At 36.2% G+C, this 24863-nt stretch overlaps 3 protein-coding genes across 5 annotated transcripts in view; 1 reads left to right on the forward strand and 2 right to left on the reverse strand.

Moving 5' to 3' along the window:
- Nucleotides 1–8780: 8780 nt before the first annotated feature.
- Nop17l (Nop17 like) lies at nucleotides 8781–11806 on the reverse strand. Its single transcript, XM_066288916.1, has 2 exons — nucleotides 9611–11806; nucleotides 8781–9432 (listed from the first exon to the last, which is right to left on the reverse strand). Exons 1-2 carry the CDS (start codon nucleotides 11647–11649, stop codon nucleotides 9195–9197), a joined length of 2277 nt encoding a protein of 758 aa, XP_066145013.1. The 5' UTR covers nucleotides 11650–11806; the 3' UTR covers nucleotides 8781–9194.
- Nucleotides 11807–13832: 2026 nt separating this feature from the next.
- LOC136342788 (uronyl 2-sulfotransferase-like) lies at nucleotides 13833–15776 on the forward strand. Of its 2 annotated transcripts, none has more exons than XM_066288936.1 (5): nucleotides 13833–14505; nucleotides 14887–15044; nucleotides 15172–15300; nucleotides 15382–15548; nucleotides 15619–15776. In XM_066288936.1, the coding sequence occupies exons 1-5, from the start codon at nucleotides 14074–14076 to the stop codon at nucleotides 15774–15776; spliced, it is 1044 nt and encodes a 347-aa protein (XP_066145033.1). In that variant the 5' UTR covers nucleotides 13833–14073. The 2 variants fall into 2 exon arrangements, with proteins under 2 accessions (XP_066145033.1, XP_066145032.1); XM_066288935.1 differs by having other exon boundaries at nucleotides 13835–14505; nucleotides 15166–15300.
- The window catches only part of LOC136342786 (obg-like ATPase 1), a 135103-nt gene continuing 125928 nt past the window's right edge, over nucleotides 15689–24863 (reverse strand). For both annotated transcript variants that reach the window (XM_066288930.1, XM_066288929.1), the window contains exons 4-11: nucleotides 23992–24119; nucleotides 23765–23940; nucleotides 22281–22358; nucleotides 20849–20946; nucleotides 20302–20448; nucleotides 18272–18368; nucleotides 16277–16424; nucleotides 15689–16070 (exon numbers count right to left, since the gene is read on the reverse strand). In XM_066288930.1, coding sequence (XP_066145027.1) covers nucleotides 15985–16070; nucleotides 16277–16424; nucleotides 18272–18368; nucleotides 20302–20448; nucleotides 20849–20946; nucleotides 22281–22358; nucleotides 23765–23940; nucleotides 23992–24119 — 958 coding nt within the window. In that variant the 3' untranslated portion in view covers nucleotides 15689–15984. The remainder of the gene's footprint in view (nucleotides 16071–16276; nucleotides 16425–18271; nucleotides 18369–20301; nucleotides 20449–20848; nucleotides 20947–22280; nucleotides 22359–23764; nucleotides 23941–23991; nucleotides 24120–24863) is intronic.

Consider the following 24863-nt stretch of genomic DNA (forward strand, 5'->3'; position numbering starts at 1 on the left):
ACACCCTGTATTTTTCATTTTTACCATTTTACCGACGACAGGAAATTTTTTGTGAAATTAAGTATTTTTTATCGAATAATAATGCGCTTTTGCTGCATTAATTTTTTTATGAATTTCAAAAACTTTTCATATTAAAATTTGTGCTGAAATCTGTGAAAACACGTGGTGTTGCACAATGCTCGTAAATGTTCCATTTAAGAATCGAAAATCGCGGTCGCTTTCGGTCAAAACGGCACCGATCTCAACATTTTTCAGAAAAATTATAGTCCTCAATAAAGTACGATTCGTGAGCTCGGACCACTACCGTCCCGATTTTCTTGATCAGTCAAAAAGCCCGCGAAGACGTAAATTTGATCGATTCGGATAGGGAACGAAGTTGCGGATCCAGATCCTTTTTTACTCATTTATGAATCATGATTTGAATATCCAAAAGAGCGAAGGAATGAGATTCTTAAATTAAAACGCGATTTGTTCCGAAATCACGAGTCGGAGAAACGCAGCTCGGGTTTTGCTCATATTTGTGGCCGGGAATGCTCGTTACTTCGCAGACAGGGAAAACAACGGGCCGGAAAAATATTCCTATATTTAGTATTAATAATGCCCGCAAAAAATATGGAAAATTCTATTTTTGGCACAATCTATACGGTTTTATTAAAGTTAATTAAATTTCGAATTGCAGAAAGAATGGTACTTTGCATCTTGTGAGAAAATCATATTTTTGCCCTCAGCTGCGCATCGTCTATCAGCTTACATCATCGGCCGGGAATGTGCTATTTTTCCTACTAGATACACTATATTTTTTTCTCATTTATCTCTCAATTAAAATGCCAATAGAGAATATTCCGACGTCTTTAATTCCATATATTTTCCATATATTTCCATATATTTAATCGTAAATTATGCAAACAATTTAAAAACTTACAATGCCCACATCTGAGGAACAAAAAGGGATGTCGAAAATTTCTGGAATAAATTTCCACGGTATCGAGGGGGGACCAAAAATATATATTAGTTAATTCGTTATGACTTACCCCTTGGCCTCCAGCCACCTCAACTAAATAATTTTAAACGACAATCCCCTGCTTGTGATATCTCATTGTAAAGCTCTCAAAAAATGCTATTTGGCGATATCCTACAAAACTACAGTCGATCAAGTAGTTTTTCGTTGATTAAGGAAAATTTAATTGAAACATACTACTCATTTAATTTACTCATTAGTAATTCAATAAAGACTGTAATTCATCCATATTAGCTTCCTTCAATCTAATAACTTTTAGACATTTGAAAGCGTTTTTTCATCTAGATATTTTTTCCTGTGGTCTTTATTATTGACCAAGCAAACGAACACTTAAAACGCGTTGTTTATATTTTTAACGTTCCTAATGTTTTCTGCGTACGTTTTGTATCATAAAGCTAAAACGTGAAACTCAATCTGTAAAAACCGAAAAATTAAAACATAAACAACGCATTTTTAGACTTTTCGCTTGTACGGTTGATAATAAAGGCCGCAGAACAAAGTATATAGAACTAAAAAAAGCTTTTAAAATGTCTCATTTTAAGAGCTTTAAGATTGCTGCCAGAAGGCTAATATGAATGATTTTCAGCATTTATTAAATTTTATAGTATATTTAAGTTATACACAAGATATCAGGTATGACGTCGAAAAATTTGGGAGGTAATCCTACACACTAAAAGAATTTTAAAAATTTTATAAACATACTCCAAAATTTTCTTTTCAAGGGGGCTTAAAGGGGGAACTTTGACGACGGTTTTTTCGCAGTATTTCCGAAACGGTTTACACAAAATTACGAAATTCAGTATACCGTAATCGGTTGCAATGGGAAAACTTTTTTGTATCAATAATTGTAGCTTTTAGTCAGGGGCGTCACGTGCAAAAGGTCTGCTACGTAAATGTCACCCTAACTTCTTTGTTTGTGACATTTTTTAATTTTTTTAATCAAATTACTGAATTGCAAATATTTATAAGTAAAAAAGGCCTTCTCATTTAATTTTGTTAGAAGAGAACGTTTTCCAGGACAATCGATTTTTATAAACCAACGCACGATTACATGGACGTCGAAATCTATGAATAAGAAGGAATTGGAGGATGTATGATGAAGACGAACGGAGGTGGTTTTCAACATTTGATGTGGTGGATAAGTGATAAATCTTGAATAATTTTACGTTCGTCATTGATGGCTAATAATTAACGTGTTTGCATTACAAGAATGCCGGTTATGTTTATTAAAATGTATTTTGATGTCCATGGAATGAGCATCGGCTCATAAAACCCTATTTTGCAGAAAAACAGGTTACCCTAAGGAGATGAAATAAGAGGACGTCTGCTGAAAAATATTCTCGATCCAGTAATTCAATTTCACAAATTAAGAAATGTCACCAACAAAAAAGTTAGGGCAACATTTATGTAGGAAAACTCCTGTTTGTGCCACCCCTGACTAAAATATGCCATTATTAACCCAAAACAAAGTTTTCCCGTTCCAACTTATTACAGTATACCGATTTTCATCATTTTACTGCAGATCGTTTCGAAAATATTACGGAAAACCATCTTCAGAGTTCCCTCTTCAAGGGGTTCTGACCTCGTTAAAAAGCAATTTTTGTGATATGTTTATAAGATTATTAAAATTATTTTAATTTTTAAAATCACTTTCCAAAATGCTTCAACGTTAGTTCCTGCTTATGAGAAAACCCTGCGTGTTAAACTACTGAATCAAATGTAACTTTATAGGATACCACGTAAAAGTATTTTTTTAGAGCTTTTAGATAAAATATCACAGGTAGGGGGTTGCCATTTAACGTTATTTCGTTGGAATGCCGGGAAATGAAGGGGTGAGTGAGAACGGATTGACTAACAGATCATTTTGGTTTCCCTTCGTTATTACAGAAATTAGTTCGAGGAATTTTTGATAACTTTTTTTGTTCCCGAGATATAGTAATTGTATGTTTTCAAAAGGTCACTCTGTAGGTAAAAAGTTGCCCACTACATCTCACAATATTAATAAAGCTATTATAACTATAGGCAAAGCAATGCAATAACTGCCAAGAAGATGATTGATGCGGAGTAATAACGGGATCAACTTACCTTTAGACCTCATAACTCCCCTCAGCCACAAGAGATTATTATTGTATCGGCTTTACTTAATAAACTTTTTAGTTAAGCACTAAGCTCTTAAGCCTCAAGCCCAACTTGAATTATCAATTATACGTTAAATGATCGTTTCGGTATTTTATTGCACGCCTATGTCTAATACGTCAATTCAATGCTAAAATTACGCGAAAGCTATGTGGGTAATAAGACTCCTTGCAATAAATTTCCTCAAACCGCAAAAAAAGCTCGGAAAACGCGATTTTTGTTGTTTGAACTTAGAAAGTTGCCGCTAAAAATATGTTTTTGGAAATATTTTATTGATGAAGGTTAGACTCCTGCATTACGCGATTTGTAAATAGAAAGGGAATTATACCACAAAATTGTGTGTAAACAATGTGTGAACCATCGATCAATAAAAGTCTTAAAATAAACAATTTTAATGGGCCAACAGCACTTTACTGATTTTCGAAATGTTAAATATCAGTAAGTGATTTTAATTACCTACTTAAATCGCGATTAATGCACAGTCTCGTTACCAGCTTACCTCAGCCGCATGAACATGTTTCGTCTTTTCCGTGATGAGCCCTTGCCACATATCTGATAAGTTTATTACAGTTATTTGTTTATGGCACAAGCTGGCGAAGGAAAATGTAACATATCTGACTTACTTCACGCTACAACTTGTCTTCACTGCTGGCGCAGAACCAATTATTGAGGTAAAGCTTTACAACGGGCAAAGAAAACAGAGTGTTTGCTTTAATATTCATTACAAACAAAATACGTATCATTATGTTTGTTTTCCATTATAAAAGCATAAATTCGCTGTAAATTAGGTTACCAGCTAAGGCGGCTCCGGGCCGAACGCGTCGCGCTACGCCGCGCTGCTAAAATCTGCTCTGCGCAACGCGGCGCTTTAGATTTGAATGGTAATCCGCGCTGAAACGCGCCAAATTGCGCGGTTCCGCAACAAAAGCGAACGCGATCCGGCCGGCATCGGTGCGTCAAAGAAAAATGTTTGTGCGCGTTTGTTTTCGACGGGGCTGTAAATAGGTACGCTGTCTGTACAGTTTTGAGTTGAGTGACCGCTGATTTTAATTAAAAATATGCACGCACGCCAACAGGAGAGAAGCACCAAATCAATTTTTTCTTTAGGACATTTCGCGCTAGTCAGCGCCACCCTGCGCCGAGCGGTGTAGTTCAGCTTGGTATGTTAAAGCGCGGCGCAGCTCGGCTCGGCGCGTCGCGTTCGACCTGTAGTCGCCTTTGGGCGTTGCTGCTGCACACCTGCACACCCACGCCCATGTTAAGTACAAATTATTTAAGTTAAAAGTAAAAAAAAAATTCGTGTATATATACGAATGAGTTCTTCATCACTGGAGGGATCTCGAAAACAAATAAAGTTACGTAGTCCGTCAAATGAGGAAAGAATTGCAGGTCTAGGGGGGAAATTTAAATGCACTTTTGATTTTTTGAAAAAGTCCATGGCCTCCGGGACATTCGGCATCAATCGAATTTTTGAATCAGCTCAACCTCGCTTGGAAATACAACTCTGTTTACTTGTGTTATCAGTGGGTGTTTAATAAAAAATAGTCTTTACCAACACTCCACGGACTCGTGTGTTGGTTACTTAAAGTTTTCTGAGTACAAAAATGGGTCCTACTAAGCGCCTTCGCGAAATAACAACCCATATTCCAGTTTTTTGGGGATACAAAGGTGTTTCTGTAACCGCGCGGGGATTCTCTGCGCTCAATATGCTCAAATTTTGTGAATTTTCATAACCCGATAAATGAAATCGTGCCTCACCGGTAAAAAATATTAAATCCAGAAGGTCGTTCATGCACCAATTGCAATATCTCAATCTCCTTTCATAATCCGGGGGTTGCAGTTCCTAAAACACTTTCACCTTGTATGGACACAATTCCAGATTTTTTTTAACAATTATATGACAAGTGCTATGCGATGTATCCTGTTGTCCAGAGAGTCTTCTTAAAGATGTGCTGGGGTTGTCATCCACTGCTCGCCTCACATTCTCAACAAATTCTGGGATTTGCTTAGTTGGTCTACCATTTCCTGATTTTTTGTGGCACTTTGCATCCATTCATTTGCCTCTTTTTGAATGAAGTTCACCGCCGCAATTTTAAAAATTTTCGCAGCTTCATCTAATAGTGCCAGAGCCTCTAGAAAAAAATTATCTCTAATCCAGTTCTGTTCAGTTGACTTGTGGCCTATTTGAATTGTAAATAAGAAGGTTTCTCGGACAATTTCACTAATCGTTTTCTCACTTTATTTGATAACAGTTTGAATGGGTGCGAAAAAAAGAAAGTCAGTAATCAAACGCCCTAAACGACGTCTATCATGAGCCTGTTGAAAAATTATACTTTTGGCAGCCTGTAACAACATCGCGGGGACGCTGCTCCTGTGTCCCTACTGCCCCATACTGATGGCTTAAAAAAATCTAAAATGCCGTTTAATTTTCTTTGATAAAACATTTTTAGTTTCGGAAATATCAATTTATTTCATATAAAAATAAAATAATCTAAATTTAATAAAATTGAAAAAAGTATTTATTTTGTCATAGTAACTGTTCGGGTTCACATGATAAATTTTGTGTGTCTCAACTCGACTGTGTATTGGACATCCCGAAAATAACTTCGAACTAAATTAACTGCATTTTCAATTTTATGAAATTCCGGTTTTTCGTTTTTATTTGAAATAAATAGGTATCCCCGAAAATAAAAGTATTTCACAGCACTGATTTCACTATTAATCTTTATTTCTCCTCAGTTATAATTTCCCAAATTTATTCATATAAATAAGGCCAAAACCAAAAATAAATACGTTATAATTCACTAATTTAAGTGAGAATAGTGATTTTTCACTAACTTGATAGGAATAAAATCATCTTCGTCGTGGCATTAGACCGTTTGTGTAATCTTTACCAGAATATTCCCAGTATACTTACATGGATATAATATACTTCAACACACAGGGTATTTTAAAAAACGTGGGCAATATTCCGGAAATTAAAAGTTTTTGTCAAAAGATTGTACATACAAATTACTTACCAAAAACTTACCCTTACGGAAATGCAGCTCTTCAAAATGGGATAGCGAACACGATATTAACCAAGAAATTTTTCTTCCAGTTGATAAAAGTTAATGAATTTTGGGTCACTCCTAACAATACCAAGGTCAATAATAAAAGGTCTAACACTCCTTACTACATCTTTATAGAGACAGAAGGGAGCCTACCCTTAAATTCTTTACCCTTAGAGGTTCAAGGTCTTGAATTTTTTTAACCCTTATGTGGTTTATTAGATTTCCGGCGTACCTAAGGACAAAAACGGGTATTCTTGGTTGTGGTACGTGAATTGAACCGTTTGTCAGAAAAACGCCATTTTGTCCAAGGACGTATTTCACAAAAGTAATGAAATTTTAAGTACATTTTTTGTAGTATCATCTAGATACCAAAATTAATAACATTTCTGTGTTAAAATGGTTAAAAATAAATTTATGACTTTCAAATAAATTCGTAAAATTTCATTATCTGGCAGAAGAGTTATTTAGAAAATACCATTTTCGCTATCAAATTTTGAACAGCGGTATTTCCAAAAGGGTAAATTTTGACAAAAAAATTTATAAGCACAAGTACAATTTTTTGACAAGAGCTTTTCATATCGGAGATATTGCCCACATTTTTAAAAACATCCTGTGTACATTCCAGCTGTCCAAATCCGAGAAGGGACATCAGCGCTCTAGGTCCGAAAGGAGGATCCTGGCCGTCTAAGTCAAAAAAGAAGACCTTGAGCCTCGCAGTTTGACGTTGAGGCCCTGATCATATTTGTTCAACGTATTTCAATATTATGAAACCTTAAAATTTTTTACAAAGCAGAAGTTACACAAATTATATCAGTTCAGTTCGTATACCTACGAACTAAAAGAACTAACAATAAAAGGGCGAAACTCGTTATGCGTATCTTATTTGGAAACTTTTGCCATTCTGTGCCATTCAACCGTCGGATATTGCTACGTGAGTGAAGTTAACGATGTTTTTAGCATTACTGGTTTTAAGGTTTATGGGAGAACTTAAAATGAGAGTTTTACAGGAATAGACTTTTAATAAATGTCATAACTTGATATTTATATCCTGAATTGCAATTGCGAATCAAGCAGGGGCGATGCAAAAATTTGTACATAAGCGATTTCAGATGAACAGAATTAGACATACTCTGTTCACAAATTATCTGTATCCCCTCGGTCTTGAAATCATTTTTCTTCTATCCATCTTCAATTTTGCGCATGTTGAGGTATACGTGGGATTTTGGACGAATAACAGGAATAGATATACTCTATTCACAAATTATCTGTATCTCGTTAACCTTAAAATCTTAATTTTTACGCATGTCGAGGTACATACATATATGTATGTGGGATTTTGGATCAATAATAGAATTAGGTATACCCTGTTCTCCATCCCAAACCTCCATTTCTGTGTTATGCATCTCTATCTGCGGAATGAAGGGTTTTCCATTTTTCTAAGAAATTAGAATAGAACATTTTTCTGAAAAAAACCTTTAGCGGTTTATTATCCGACTCGTAACAGGTTATTAATTGTGGGTAAGATCGTTTTTGACACACAAGCAGCACATTTTTAATAGAAGCGTCTTAAGCACAGAACTGTCCATAGGTGGTGTCATGTGGAACCCTATGGGAAGGAGTTACAAGGGGAAAACTAACATCAAATTCATGAAATATTCCAATGAACAAATACATTGAACCACAGAGAAACTTGTCAGATATTTGAAAATGAACGAAACCGTATCAGACTCGCGGCGAGCGATTGCGAAATTTTCAGATCTACGCTGTGCGATAAGATTACGGGCACGCATAAAAGAAATAATGGAGGACACACAGCTCTTTCAAAAGAAGGAAAAATCATGCTCGCCGAAGGAATAACGGCCCTTTGCGGAATTTTCTTTTGTGGCTCGAAATGATATAAGACTCTTAGTCAAAAAATATTTTGATGGGCATGGACAGACGGTATCAGTTTTTAAAAACGATTTGCCTGAGATCAAGTCGGTTTACTTTTTTGTGAGAAGAAACAAGCTTTTGTGAAGAAAACTATAAAAAAATAACAAAACATGAGAGACCGAAACAGTCACAGTCGATACTGAACACATAACTAATTACTCTCTAAATGGGTCGGAAATTTATATCCACCACTTAGTCCTGAAAAGTATTACGGTTTAGCCCAATACTCTAAATTCATAGTAATTTTTCATTTCCGAAACGGCTTCAGTAAAATGTATCAAATTATTTATGTGCGCCTTATTCGGGATGCCAGATTAAATTTAACAGCAACGTTTCTATGCAGTTACAGGAGAGTTTTATCTAAGATACTGAGCACCTGAGCTGTTTTTTTCTTGACTTGCGATATAAGATCAAAACACATTGCGATTAACAAATCATATGATTTTTAATCACATTAGTTTCAACGTTCAATTGGAAAATTCGTCGCTTCGCCCGGGCTTGGACTGACGTGGCAATAAGCTACTTTACGAGATATGTATATCAACATAGGTACTACGTATAATGTTTAATATTCAACATGATATACGCAGGTTTCAATGTTAAAATTTCGGTGTGTATCGATATAAATAAAAGTACCATGATTTCTTAAACGATTTTCTTTATTTCATAAAAACTATTTAAACTACTACTAGAAACATGTAAAAAGTAGAAATTAGAATAACGTGTAACCTTCAGCAATAGCACGTTAGCAATATTCCAAGTTTCAGGAAAATCGTTACTACAGCAAAACGCAATAGATACTTTCTTCTCCAAATTACTTAATTTAGTGTGGTTTTCACAAGAAAATGATATAGTCATCATTGAGCTAAACGAATCACAAAAAAATCTCACTTAATATATTTCTACTTGCAATTTGCTATGGCTATTTAAAATGCAATCGTGAATTTCATCAATACAAATTAAGATGAGCCTACAACAAAACTACCAATACCTATCTACTGTTGGACTACCACCAAATTGACAGTAATAATAGTGTGCAATCGTTATCCAAGCATCTAATTATTAATTTCCAAATGGAAAATATCAACATCATCTTTCTCATCATGTGGTTCTTGAACAGCTCCATCAAGCACGGTATTATTTTCACGATTTTGAATAGTCTGATCATCTCTCTCCCTGTTGGTTTCGACGTCTGATGCTTCGCTTTCGCTGTAACGTCTTTCATGGGAACGTTTTTTATTTCGTGCCTTACGCTGGTTTTTCTTTTTTTGGCCAAGAATACTAGAATTGGATCTGAAATACAAAAATTAGATGACAAAGCTCAATAAAAGAAACGGGACAGGGATATTTTTAAAACACGGATAAAATGAGACAAAAGAAATGAGTTTGAAAATATCTCATAAAACACGCTAATCGATACTCATGATCAGATGGAAATTTTAGTTTATTTTTTACTTACTTAGATACTCACCTAAACAATTGCTTCACTACTACGTCGTTAAATCTTACAGTCTTCTTTAAACTCGATGATGTTCCATAATCTTCCTTGTCATCTTCAGGAACACAACCAATACTGCCATGGCAATTCTCAAATGATGAGCAAAAAAAATCGTCCAGGCTGGACTCTGAAATACTTCTGCCAAAATTCGCTCTTGATACAGATATTCTTTTCAAAATTCCTTTGCTTTTTCGAGGAGAAAAACTGCTTGATGACAGCTCATCTCCACTAGATTCATATGAAGTTGCCAGGATATCTATGTCTGAGCTTGAGGATTTCAATGGCAAAGATCTGTTTCTAAGGATAAAACTGGGCATCTTTTCAATCTCAATATTTGCTTGCAGTGACTCCTGAGCAGCCTGCACAGCAGGCAGTTTTTTCTGTTTATCTTTAGTGGGCATTATATTGCTAACAAGCACTGCAGGCTCCTCTATTAGCTTCTTCATTAAATCGTTTTCACACATTCCATATAGGAATGACTCTAAAGGTTGATCACTAGCCTTTAGTGAAACTTGAAGTATGACATTGTTATCCCAAGTTTCAATGTTAACATCTTCCTCACTTAGAATGTGATTTTGAGGAAATTTAACATAAAATGCATATAAATTTGAGTAAAAGCTGGAGCTGATATTAGTGAATTTCACTTTAATAAATGAGCTTTCAATGATGACTTTCTTGCAGACAGATTGCTCATCAACATTTTTAACATTAAAAGTAAATGCTACAATATTATCAAAAACATTGCAGGTAAATTCTGGAAGATTGTATAAATCATTTGAGTTGAGAAAATCATCATCACCATTAGATTTAGATTCCTTTGCTTTTGTATCATCACTATCACAAGTCTTTATCACACTGATTAAGCCATCTTCATCAGACTCTAAACCACTAGGGCTGCGAAGGTCACTTTCCAGGCAGCTATCAACTCCACTGTCATCACGTAAGAATTCGAAGGACATTTTCCTTTTCACCGGCAATGTTATCACAAGTTTCTTTAAGTCCTTATCAAACTTGGCAGCACCTCCATTTTCATTAACTTGATATGGCAGGGTTAGATTCAATTTGTACTTAGCAGGCTTTTCACTAAGAAGTTGTACTGTTTTCTCAGTTACATCCAACTGCATATCAATGGATGATTTCAAAAGGGGCAGGTCAACCTCTACAATAAGTTCCTTAGGTATAGCTACATTCAGCTTTGCATTTTTATGCTCTACGAATTCATCAAATTCTAGGTGGCTGCGGTGCTTTATTAAGTATTTTGGGGTAGTGAATATTGGATCTTCGTTATGGTTGACTCTTCTGCTTCTGCATCTCTTAGGGCTTTTTGGCACAGTTCGATGTGAATCAATCTCTGAATAAATTTTATCAAAAAATTCCTGCTCTTCAGGAGTTCTTGCCAATGGCTTGTCACCCACTGGTTTGCGAATAATACTAGCCTGTTTAAGACCTTTGTATGTTAACTTTGGAAATTTAAGATTTTTCTTATCTAGATTCACATCAAAGCTGTTTTCAATGTCTGAGAGTGCTATATCATTGATCATTGAGCGAAAATCTCGGTTTTTACTTGCTAAATGGAGGGTGTTTGGATGAAATAGGGCATCATAGACCTGGCATCGAATACCCTTATTATCGAGTTCTTCACGTGGGGGGGACAATGTGTGCGGTACAGACCAGTGAAGCCCCTTAGAACCATTCTTGACAGTGGGAGTAGAGGTTGGTTTGTTGATATTTTCATTGGAACAAACATTGATAAAAACCTTCTGATCTCCATTCAAGCTTGTTTTAATCACGTAGCCAGGATCTGGGTGTAAAAAGGTGACTTCCTGACCTCTTTCTCGTTCGAGTTGTTTTACTTCCTCTTCGTAGATTTGTCGGTTATTGGGGTCCTGAATTTCCTCGGCGTAGTCGGCCAGTAATTTTCTGAACTCCTCGTTCTTTAATGCCTCTCCCAGTCGGTTTACTTCATCGCGAGACAAATCTAATTCTTTAAGCCGGTTACATGAACTTGCCATTACAAAATTGCACGTAACACTTCACTAAAATGGCTAAAAATAGAGCGAACACTGAACGTATTTACTTCCGAATTCGCGCATAACAATAATAAATAAACTGCGACTAGAAAATTCGTCCGGCCCCTGCTCACGTGGACGAATCAGCCGGTTTGACACATTAAACGTTAAATAGCTAAAAAACAGCTGTTCGTTTAACTCGAACGTTATCGGTCGTCCTTGTTTCTCTCCTTCTCCCACTCATATGAACTATTTGTTATTACCCGGAACTGAACCGAACAAACTTATCGGTCAGTAAAAGGAACAACCCGCAAATCAGCTGATACATTTCAGCGGGAATTTTGAATATTTGAGGACCATTTTCACAATTCGTAAAAATGTTGGCCCAATTACGTTTCAATCATGCGTATTTATTATATAAGAACTGATGATGACAGAGGTTATCAAAAGGTGATGCAACAAGAAAGCCAATTACAGCACAATATCATTATAATGGCAGTTATTGATTAAACAACGGGTATATTTTTGTCCTGCGACCCCAGTCTCAACTACACACATGCAATAAATAAAACGTTGTTACCAGTTGATACAAGCAACTGCAACATATCAGTTATGTGGGATATTGGCAAGGCATTATATGAGGAAATGAAATGGGTATATACTGACGCTGTTATGCGTTTTAAGCATTTGATTAAGTCTTTGCTACGCAGAGTGTTTTTATTTTAACTGTTTAAAAAAAATACAGTTGTGAACCCAAAAAAGGCGTTTTGCTTAACTTTAGGCACCCTATAAAACAAAATTATTGTAGCTGATTAGGCCTCTCGGCAGATAATCCGTTGCGGGTTACAATTAATAATAAATGTTATTATTTTTATTGCGTTCTCATATTCAAATGTATTTGAAGAGGGGTTGCATAGCTCTATAAAAAAGATCATGGGATTGGTATATTTTGCATTAAAAAGAGTTATTTAACTTTCACTGAGCAAATTATACATTCTTACTGTACCAAACCCAATTCACCATATTGTCTTGAAAACAGACTTACACTTAAAGGTAGTACGGCACTGTTGAGATGGGCAAACTTACACTAATTCAAGATTAACATAGAAAATTAATTATATAGTTTCATACAGACTTTTGGATAATGTAGACATGTTCTAAATATACAGGATGTCCCAGAATATGAACAAGTTTTCGCGTCAAACATCAAAATAATAAGACAAGGTTCTATAAAATTATTTAATTGCAATAAGTACGTTAAAACTTCTTCAAGAAAAAGTTATTTTCAGAGACATCCTTTGAGAACATGTATGTTCGTAGGTAGAGGCTATGGGAAAAATATGTAGGAACATGTCATATTATATTGACGTATTCTCCATGAATCCGAGAGATTTCCCACATATTCGGGGATATCCTGGAGAAAAGACGTTTCTTTCTTTTGATTGTGTGAACTACAATTTCACGCACATGAATGGTATGGGTTTTCGATTTTTTCCAGTTTCAAAACAAAACTTCCAAAAATCCTGAATGAAGCATAATCAATAAGTAAATAACTTGCTTATGTTAATAATAATAAATAACCTCGGCTACATCCCAGTTTAGGAATTCCAGCTTTTGTGAGTTACCTTCTGTATATTTTTCTATAGGGTGTCCCAAATTCGATGCTCATCATTTTGATTTTAGAATAGTAAGAGATACAATTCGACTTAAACATAGCTTTAAAAACGCACTTTTTCTGAGACGCCCTCCGTATATTTTTTTGTGTCAATTGTCTCTAATCATCATCATTAGACGTGTAATATCTCCAGCTCTCGGTTGTTTTGTTATTAATGAATCACCCTGTAAACATCTAAAAAATAGTTTTCGAAAAAAACGCTCAAGTAATTGTAAAATACCATGCACTTTCCTTTGATAAGAAAGAAAGATGAAAGTTCTTATTGTACTTGGTAAAATAAGACGTACGCAAGTACTAATAAAGTTTATATGCGCGTGGTATCCGAGCAATATAGGCTTTAAGTAGGTAACCATTTTAATTGTTGTTATATAATCAATATATTCATTCTTAATAGAAAGCGTAATCAAGTAAAAGAATTTTTTGCATTAAAGGCAACATGTGATCAAATGCATTCCGTTAATAGCATATGTAAAGCAAAGTCATTAAAAACCATCAACAATTTCACTACACGAAAAAAGCGTCAGCTAATGAGTAGACCGTTCAACTGAAATCAAAAGTTACATTGCCGACAAGCGAAATTTATAACTTTGCACCTTTCACCTTTTAGTAAACTGCTGAAGAACAGCGTACAGTATGTTCCCTGACGTCTGACCTAGTAACATTATGATGGTTTCGTGCGGCGCCATAAAAACAAACAATCCTCAAAATAATCCGAGTGAAAGAGTAAAATACTTATCAGTACAGAAATCAACATGAACTGGCGAAGAAGAAGACTGAAAGTTCAGTGGTTTCTAACAACTTTGCTGACTATTTTTGTAAGTGCCACCTTCGTGTACAACAATGAATGTGTGATAAAGGAGTGCAAGAAAACTTCGGATGTCAACTACAAACCGCTGAAAAAGTCTCTGTTAAGTGTTAATGGTCATGTAAATAAAGCCTCTTTATCCGAATCCCGACAATGGCATCGGTCCACAGAAGCTCCAAAAAGCACCCATGTTACCAAATCAATGGCGCAGCTGGGAAAAATGGATGAAGTCAACGAACACTTTATGTTTTTCAACTTCGTGCCTAAAAGCGGATCGGAAATTCTGATTTATCTTTTGGAAAAAATACAAGGAATGAACAGTTTTAAACATGTGCGGCTGAAAGGAGGTAGGAAAAAGCAGTTAAATGGGATTCATCAGGTAAACCGAATTATTGCAATAAACACTTAATCGAAATAAAGTTACTTTCATTACGATTATAAAGATTAGTCAAGGAAAACTTTTTTTCCTGAATAATCGAAGGTCACCATCTTCTTCGAAGTTAAATCACTTGACCATGACAGTGTATGGTATATTCATTTAATTTACGCAGGAATCCAGTATATTAAATGAAACCCACGTACAAAAGTCCATTGTTCTGTGTGTACTATCCATTTCACCTCGTCTATGGCACATGCAATTTCACTAATGAATAAAGTCTATTTAAGGTCAATGATGATTCACAATTGCTTAATGGCATTGTTTCAAGTGGTTTAACCCTGGGGCAGTGTCGTCTTGACAATATTTTAATCCTTCTTTCAGGAAGAGTTCGTGGATGAAATCTATGATATAAGAAGGAACCTTGCAGTACCAGTAAGCTTCGATAGGAACGTATATTTTATAAATTTCACTTCATTCGACAAGCAATTGCCTATTTACATCAACCTTATAAGGCACCCAGTTACGAAAGTTTTGTCGAGGTAGGCATGGCTCTGAATAAATAAAATTGTTATAATTTGACTTAAAATTATACTTATTGCACAATAAAATGGCTAATCCGCTTAAACCTTCACTTTAAATAGTAAAAGTATCAAAGTATAGTTTCAGGGTAGCAGAAAAGAAATCCGGAAGGATTCGTGATAATTACTTAAGCTGCATGCAGAAAAAAGGAAAGGAATGCAATCTGAAAAATGATTTCTCTATACCATATTTTTGTGGGCATGATCCCAAATGCAGGTAGTTAAAGCTTTACTATATATGAATACATATCGCGTTGCGCACCAAACGCATTAAAGCTTGATTAATGCAATACTTCAGGTTACCAAATACTGATTGGGCTCTTGGGAGGGCCAAAGAAAACGTAGAAAAATATTATAGGGTAGTGGGCGTTCTGGAGGAACTTAACACCACACTTTCCGTTCTTGAAGACCAAATTCCCCAGTTTTTTAAAGGAACCATGATGACCTACGAACGCAGTTTATTAGGTAAGACTCTTCCAGTTTATACACCAAAACATTCTATTTAATACATCTCTTTTGTACATACTTCATTTAGATATATATAAACGCAAAAAGAACCCCGAAATACCTATAAACTTTAGGAAGAGAGTAGAAAAGAAGCTCAGTAAAGAAATAGAATTTTATTATTGGGTCAGGCAAAGACTATGGTCACAAGCACGAAACGACTATACCCAGGAAAGAGCAACGCTGTAATAAAAATCGATAACGGAGGTAGATTTAAAAATAAAGTCCAATAAACATTGTTTCAAAAAAGCACACCTTTCTTAATCAATTATTGTTAACGATAAACTACTGCAAGCAATGGGAAAGATTTAATAAATTAACAATCGATACTCGCAAAAAAGAAAATCATGTTGATATACAGGTAAACCATGACAAACACGGTTATGGAGAGTGATAATCATTTCTTCTTGGCATCTTTTAAACCTGCGCCAGCGTTAAATTTGAAAAAGATTATGTCGCCATCTTCGACAATGTAGTTCCTCCCTAAAAAAGAAAAAGAAATTAAGACGTAACTTGCATCCTTTTCTAGGGCAATAAGTTGAGATTTTGTATTGGTTGTTATTCACCAAATGTAAAAAAAAACGGTATGTGTGGGGAAAAATTTTAACTTTCAGGTTCTTCAAATCGTCCTTTCTTCTGTCTAATAATTTTTTCACATTGGTTGGATGTCCCGTTAAGACCATATCTACCTTGTTGCCGGTATTTTCCGGCAGATTTGCAAGCGGCTTCAGTGCCCTCTTCTTTGAAATCGTGGAACTTCATCACTTCAGCCATAATGAATCCTTTCTCAAAATCCGTGTGAATTCGACCTGCCGCTTGGGGCGCCTTTGTTCCTTTCTAAAATTATAGATTATTGGAAGTGGACTTACACCCGTAAGATGGGACTTACATACTATCTACCAATTAATCGGAATAAACACCTTAATAAATTGATCACGGGCAAGGTCGATACGCGAAAACTTATGGTAGATTTCGAAAGCTTGTTCCTATAATTCGTCTTCAAAATGTATGCGTGTTGGATTTGTTAAATTACAAATCAATGCACAAAACTAGAATCGAAACAGTAACAGATAAATAATGATTTCGGCACGGTTGACTCACATTGTGTACGCACCAAGCTGATTCAAGTGCATATAAAAAGGGAAATATTTCTTGTAATCTTTCACGACGCTCGTACTGCAGTAGTGATTCTGCCGTTTATAGGTAAAGTCGGTTACTGCATTCTTGTTTTGTTAATCCCAATTTGCGCTAAATATACTCATAATTTCCAACAATGCCTAATTGTTTAATAACTAAAAACACGCTTCTTCGATTACGAATATCTGTTTTTGGTTCTTTAAAAAAACTATTTTTTCAAAAGTACAGCAGTCGTTAAATTTATAACCAACTGATTTGGTGCATTTACAAATACTTAAGTAACATTCATAGACACTTGCACCATTGAAAACGATCAGAAATTATACTCAACCTCGATTTATTTATGAACTATTTCATGCAACTTTTGGCAGTAAACGGAGTTTGAAGGTGAACCTGTGTTAAGTTTATTGGTATCACAACTTTTTAACGGTTTTGATCGATACCTCTGGACGTGTCCAGCAGATTTTCAGTTTTTTCACGTGTCCCCCGAATCTGTAGTAATCGCCATCAAAAAATTATTTTGTTGTTAAAACGTATGCATTTTTTAACGATAAACGTTCGGTCACGGGAGTACAAGGTAGATTGCTATGGAAAGAATAACTTACTGATTAGGAAAGAAGTATAAGTGTAAAATTTACAGGATAGTGGTTTTTCGATTGTCCAGGAAAGTCGCTACCTCTCTGTCGCTATCAACTTTGGTTGGCTAAATATCAACCAAAGTATTGTGAAAGAGGTATATTACAGGTAAATGCGTGCGGAAAAGAGCCATTCAAGCACAGACGGTAGAAAAAAATTATTTACCGTTTTAATTGTATTTCTGCGTACATCGCGTAAAAAATGTTTAGAGGCGATGAATTTTTTTAACCCGCCATTAATCACGTTAAACCGGTAAAAAAAAAATATTCCCGGTATGTATCAACTTTGAAACGTCTGTAGCCCCCAGAAATCGGACCTCAATAAAGGCACGAGGCTTCCCATTTGGTCAGTTTTTTAAATGAAATATCAAAACGACCGCAAGAGGGGCAAAAGGGTCTTAAATTTATCAAACGACCGTTCTTAAAGTATGGATTTTCTCCACGAGCAATAGCTTACGCTCACCTCAAACGTGCTCTCGAACAAAGTCCACTGCCATTTATCAAAACTTTCAAAGCAAAATAACTTCATTTTAATGAAATTAACCGCCTGACAAAATACTCAAATTTATTAAAGCAAATCAGGGAAAATACGACCTCTAAAGTTGTATTCAGGACACTCGTTTAAAACATTCCCCCAATTTTCTTTCAGAACAGCAGACTAACTCGACTCCGCATAATTCAGAAGTTATTCTAATATTCCGAATGTGCTCCGCAAAATAAAAGGCCCCGAAACCTATTGAATTGTCGCAAAAGGCGAGTGAAATAAATTACCCGGGCCCTGAAATTGTCTTCCGAATTTGCATGAAAATAGTTGATGCGCTGAAAAGTGGAGTGCTCAGTGAATGTTCTTCATCGAGTTTCGTTCAGGGTTTCATTTAGTTCTAACAAGCAAATTTCTGTTTTCTTTATTACCTGGATGGTCCATGCTTTTACTTCGTCCGCTCCAGCGGTGAAGAAGTACTCCAGCTGAAGGGCTTTGTATCCTTGAACGATTATTTTATCCAGCGCGCTGAAAGGCATAAGATTAGTACACAAAAAAATAATTGAAATATTTTTATTTTTGCATATAAATCGCAATAACTGATGAACTAGCATTTCGCCTCCGAGAAGACCAAACCTTGGTCTGTTAGAGTTGTTGTTAACTCGCAATTAATCCAATACAGGAAGTGAAAGAATCCCTATCATTTTATTCCGTTTTCGAAGGACGCTCTAGAGAATTTCCACACTCTAAATTCAATAAAATAAAATGTTTGATACAAAAACTATTCCTGAGAGGTGTAAAACAGTCTCTTTCAGTGTCAGTTTATCGAAAACACGGGAAAATTTTAATGAATTGAAGAAAATCTAATGAAAATTCTGTCATACAAGTTTAGAAAAATCAAATTTCTTGATGGGCAAGGTAACGTACAAAAATATTCTTCAAATCTGAAGGCGAATTTTTACAGCTCTGTGACGACTCGAAAGGTAAAATACAGGGTGCTCCATTCCAAGTAGAAATTTCTTAATAAAATTAACCAAAATCTTGCACGTTTTTACCTCTTAAATTTTTTCCGATATTCTTGAAAATCTTGAAATGTACCTTCAATTGAAATTGGTTTTCATCTTCGAGATTTGAAACTTAATTATCGGGATTGCGCTCCTTACTGCCCCCTTGAAATTACGTAATGCTCAGATGACCGTTCAAAGGACTTTCAGTCGAATGAATTTGCTAAAAATGGCCCTAATTTTGGCGGTACCGTCACACACCCAAATTATTCCAATTTATTGACAAACAATTTGAAGTCAATCACGAGAACACTCCCCGTCTGTCGCGTCATTTAATCTCGACTGCCTCCGAAACGCCGTCTAATGACCCAAAAATACATTTTAATGGTCTTCCAAGATACGTTTCTAGGACCGCCCGTTTATGAATTGACCATTTTAATGGCACTCGGTATCATTTTCGTAATTAAACATCAGTGGCGGCGCAGGGGGCCTGAACTAATTTTCCAATTCTCAAGATCTACATTAATATTTTGTGTTCAGTCTTGTAATACTGAGCAAACTACGAACCAGCCTGCGGTTGTACAGATTTGATACACTGTTTTTCTAATTCCTTTCTAAGTAAAATCGATTTAAATAGCCTTTGCGATGTTCTCTTGTTTGTAACTGTTTACTGATTTGGTTTTTCTGCCCACAGTTGATGTTTATTCGAAGGAGTCCTTCGATTATTCTGTTTTCAAATACGAATATCTACCCACTCTTTCCCAGTTTCCCTAAATGTTTAGCGGATTTCCAACAAGAATTGTAGCAGTTCAATCTAATTTTCTCTAGTAATGTTTAAACGCCTTCTACAACGTCCTCAGGCATCTGTTGAGCTGTTCCTACTTTCTATCACACTTGAGAAATGGCTGTATTTGAAACGTGGTTTCTCTCGCACTTTTATTTGCTTGCGCCCGATTTGGAAATTTGAATATCTAGGAGCACTTCACTAACTTCTACAGATACCTGCAGGTCGCATCCAATTACTTTCAGCATTAGCGTTAAAAATGGACCGCTATCGGCAATGGTGTTAAAACGAACGAAAATAATCAATTTTTTAAATTGTTATTCGAAGTGTGACTAGATCATTTATTCAAGAAATGACGCCACTGCCTGTGTAGGTATGATAAAAACTCTTGATTGCTCAGCCAAAGTAGAATCCGACTTTTTGAATCCAAACCACAAAAAAGTTAATGGCAATAATTGCGGAATTCTTAATATGGTTTTTCTGAATGGTCGAGCCCAATGGACTGAAAATCTTATTATTCGAGAACGAAACCCGTCATTAGAGGCAACCTGTACCTGCTCAATGGTACGTGTTTGAAATAACGGATTTGACATCCATTAAAGGGATTTTGTACAAATAAATCCAACTCTTCTCATATTACATGGAACAAGTTGGAGGTTGACTAAAGACGTACCTCGTGGCTCCAACATCTTCTAAAAACTTCTTCCTGAGGATCGGGTCTTCGTATTCGGAGATCAGTTTATGTTCAAATGCGCCGGAAAAGGGTATGATTAATGCACCAGGATCGTTTTTGTCTACCCATTCCTTGATTTTTATCAACCTAGAAACAGCGCTTTCAATATCTGTTAAGAAAAAATGGGTATAAAAGAAATATTTTTAAATCAGAACGCATGCGATCGCTCCTATATAAAGAGAAACTTCCCAAATGTTAATAACAGCTTGTCAACGGGACGTCATCAATTGAACCATTTGCGGTTTGATAACGTCCCGTTAGTCAAGCAAGGGGTTTATAAGAATTTTTTCGACTACAAAAGATCAATCTTCGTCGTACCTGTCCAATTCGATACGCCTGTCACATGTTAAGGAAATGAAATTCACTTCAGCATTGTGAGCCGTATATTGAAATGAGCACGCTATGGGGATTTTCGAGGGGTATTAGTGGTTTTCTTGAAACGGATTTATTGTTTTGATCACGGTTTTAAACGCTCGAGCCTACTTACCATTTGTTCTTCTTTTTTATATAGTCCTTCTCTGCTAGATTAACTAAGTAGATACAGGGTTTGGACGTCAAGAAGAGGTATTTATTCAGTACTTCGATCTGAAAACATAATTTTCTGTAACAAGTTTGGCGGAAATTCCGATGGATTACGCCTAAAATACACTGTTGAGCAAGATAAACCGAATGGTTTTTTTTTTGTAATTTTTGAGGTCGTGGACGTTCAGCCAAAATCTTGCACGGTCACATCGGGCAACTCAAACTGAGAAAAGCGACTTTTCAAGCGTCGATGGGCAGCTATAGAAAGAGCCGAATTATTTCCCTTTGACCGAGAAATTTATTGGGAATTATGCAAGAGCAAATTTATTTTTATTTTTTTTGGTAAATATTTGTTAAACTCGTAAAAAAATCTAAAAATAATTCGTGCGCTATGAACGTTATTAGAGAAAATTGATGAAAAACTCGTCAACAGTTTAAAAGGGGACCTTCTTGCGACTCGTAGCGAATTTTCAGCCCTAATTTAATTGCATGAACACGCGGGGATGCTTTAGCTTCCTATGACCTTTTATAGAGAGTTCCAGCGGAACACCGAGGCAGAATTGCAATGAAACTTCAGAATTTGCACGTATTGGACAGTGAACATCGAGGTAGAAAGATGACACGAAGTAATTGAACTCTCCCGGCGCATTCACGAATATGAATTTTACGGTGCAAAACTGAATGAAACTGAAATTGCCGGTTTTACAAACATCAAAGGTAGAAATTCTAAACGACTGAAAATATCATCACTACTAAGGATACTATTTTTGTGATGTTTGCGACCTCAAAATCTTTAGAATTCGCCGAATGTTTCCCAACTTATTACTGCTAATTTCTACCAAACGCGGCTTCAAAAAAACGTTTTCATAAAGAAATCTAACAGGAAAAGCATTTGTGCAACTCACACCGTCTCGGTACCAAAGCAAATCCCCCTATTAATAATAACAATGCCCCAAAACACCATGTCGTCGAAGAAAATCACTTTACAACAACGTGCAATTCATCGAGGACCATGCTCGGCACCCAGCGAGAGTGTCAATGTCGACAACCACAGAGATGATCCCCAGGTGGTGATATTATTATGCCACATTAGCATTGTACGTAGTCATGGTACCCTTTGTGCAGCCTTCTCTAAATGGAATCATTCATCGAACAGATAACATCGGGTACGTGTATCGTTTTGTTTAATCAATGTTATTATTTATTGTGTACCTGTACCAGCGGACGCCCACGACTCACACTCGCACTGTCCGCTTTTATTAGCATAATAATGATAAACTGCAAAATAAGGCTTTTTTTGGCGAAATAAGCGATTCCCCCATGCGCACCAATTTGACACCTATTATTACGAAAAAGCAATAAATTCCACAAACATGGTAATTACAATGATTACTTACATCTTTAGCGTCCCAATCAGCGAATCTAATATGTTTTTTTTCATCCATGAGGACAGTCTTGACTTTTAGTAATGCGTCCTGAAATTCAAGAAAAGGAGGTGCCATTCAAAATTCAAATGTTGGTTTGAACTTATTTTTGCGAGAAATATTGACGAACAGTCTAAATCAACATTAAAGGAGAAACACGTTCATTCTTGAACGCTGCTACAGAAAGGTCATGAGACAAAGTCAGTTAATTTCGTCCGGGGGGGTCTGTGATTCTTTCACTATCGGAGATATCGACGTGAACTAAAACTAGTCGTTACGAAAAAACGTCCGTCGAATGTAATTTAAAATACGATCTATTTTCAACCCTACAGGGTGTTTACTTTTAAAATGCTCAGTATCGACATCCCCGAAATGGGAACGAGCATAAGTTAAACTAGGAAAAAGCAATTCATTTTAATGTCCATTAAGAATCCGTTTTCAAAGTAAATTTGTCGTGAGTTCTCAAATACTCCCAAAAAATATCCGTTTGAGAAATTGTTGTTGTACCGCCAAACTATCAAATCCGATTTTGATGACACTTAGGTTACTGACATTCTTGTCATGGCACTTCGCAGGGTATTGACAGGTTCCTGCTATAGATTTCAAAGCAATTTTGTCTGTCGCACTCTCTGACAGTTTAAATCTTTGCCTTGCTACTCGGAAGCATGGCAGGTTTCAAAATACAAAAGACGAAATCAGGAAACGTAAACTTCATAAAATGACCAAACTCGCTGATATAACGATGAAATACATTTTTATTCGGGAAATATTTAGTCCTCAATACACGTATTGTACGTAAAAATGATGGAGATGTTGCAGTCAGCTTTGATACCTCTTTAAAACCACAAAACTCGCCCATTTATGCAGTTGCATCCTTAAAGAGTTTTGGTAAAATACCAAGAAAAACGAATTCGATTTCCATTCGGGAGTTTTTGCAGAAACTTCCTAAAAAAATTTAACCTCCCAAATGTCCATTGCTGGGCGAACTTCATGAATGGAACGGAACAAACAATGAACTCCATATCGCTACAATCCACCTCGCACATCAAACATGTCACATGTCAATAGCTATAAATCGAAACCGACATTGACGAAGTCGGCGCTAAGGCCGTTGTCAATCAATCCGCCCAGTCACGGCACCAACAGAGAGTCGTAATGGACCCTAGGACCACACGTGGCGCATGCGCCGTAATTAGCATACCTAAAATTCGATATTATCTGATCCGATGTCTTTTCGGTTCCAATCTGTTTGAAAAAATCGCAAGTCACTATTTTCATAATTGAATTTGAATTTCTGCTTGGACTATAACTTTCGTGTTGTGTAAAACATAACGCGTAGCCGATGGTCCGTCATTTCTGTCACGTTGTTCTGGTGAGTGATTGATTGAAAAAAAAATATGAATTTGACTTTTCATGTTTCTATTCAACAAAAGATTATGGTTGGAAATTTTACTTACATACTCGGGTTTAAGTTTCTTGTCTCCACCTCTCCCTACTGTCCGCTCAAGTTTCTCCAAATTCTTCGTCAAAACTTCTGTGTCCTTCAGCAGCAATTCCTCGGCGATAATGTCCAAATCTCTAACAGGGTTAACATCTCCCTCTACATGGGTAACATCATCGTCTTCGAAGGCTCCTGGGGCGTGAACGTCAATTAAAAATTCATTTTTAAATCGAGTACACTTACGGCAAAGATGAAATATTGCGTCACACGCACTAATATGGGATAAAAAGGCGTTGCCGAGCCCCTGACCCTCGGAGGCTCCTTTGACCAATCCGGCAATGTCCACAATGTTAAGAAATGCCGGAACTTTACTAAAGACATAAAAATATGCTACAATTCCGGAAGGAATAAAAAAACAAGGTAGCGCCCGCTTCTCACCTTCATTCACGCATCTTTTATTATGAATTTTAGGACCTATTATTATTCTACCGGAAAAAAATCAAAAACCCTTAATCGATAAAGTGGATTAAATCACTAGTATTAACCACCTATAGTGCGTGAACGTCCCCTATTTTGTCTCATGAATTACAACGTGCAATTTGTCCTAAATATCATCAATTTTCTCAGTAGTAAAGGTATATCTAGAAACTTAACGTTTTGCCATTCGTGAGTCGCCACAGGGTGTTTATATGCGTAGGCATGCAATTGTCGGCCTATTTCATAGGACGATTCCCCATGGGTGTTAAATGAATCTTTTAGAGGCTATCATTGAACCCCGCAAACTATTAAACCGCAATTTTGGTACTGTTAGAGGAGTCCGAAAGAATGCACGGGTTCTTTATACGAACCATGTGGTAATTTAATTTTAAGGTGAATTTAAAATTATGTAACGTTGGAAGTTTCTGTGAGACGAGAAAGTTAACAATGTAATCACAAGCTAATGAGGGTGGCCACAGCAATTTAGATGGCGCCGAACGACGGTGGGAACAAAACTCTTTCATGGCACGTGAAGAACAGGTCATTAGGTGACTAAATATTTTATTATGAGCAAATTTAAGCCATTTGATTTTATTAACGGGTTGCCTTGTTGCTTGGGAATGCAGTTGGGTAGATTA

This window comes from Euwallacea fornicatus, chromosome 13 (assembly GCF_040115645.1).
Source record: "Euwallacea fornicatus isolate EFF26 chromosome 13, ASM4011564v1, whole genome shotgun sequence".
Lineage (NCBI taxonomy): Eukaryota > Metazoa > Arthropoda > Insecta > Coleoptera > Curculionidae > Euwallacea > Euwallacea fornicatus.

Coding starts and splice junctions, on each gene's coding strand:
- LOC136342788 (XM_066288935.1), top strand. CDS start 14,074: ATGAACTGGCGAAGAAGAAGACTGAAAGTTCAGTGGTTTCTAACAACT. Junction 15,045..15,165: donor GTTACGAAAGTTTTGTCGAG/GTAGGCATGGCT, acceptor ATCAAAGTATAG/TTTCAGGGTAGCAGAAAAGA. Junction 15,301..15,381: donor GGGCATGATCCCAAATGCAG/GTAGTTAAAGCT, acceptor GCAATACTTCAG/GTTACCAAATACTGATTGGG.
- Nop17l (XM_066288916.1), bottom strand. CDS start 11,649: ATGGCAAGTTCATGTAACCGGCTTAAAGAATTAGATTTGTCTCGCGAT. Junction 9,433..9,610: donor GTAGTGAAGCAATTGTTTAG/GTGAGTATCTAA, acceptor TTTGTATTTCAG/ATCCAATTCTAGTATTCTTG.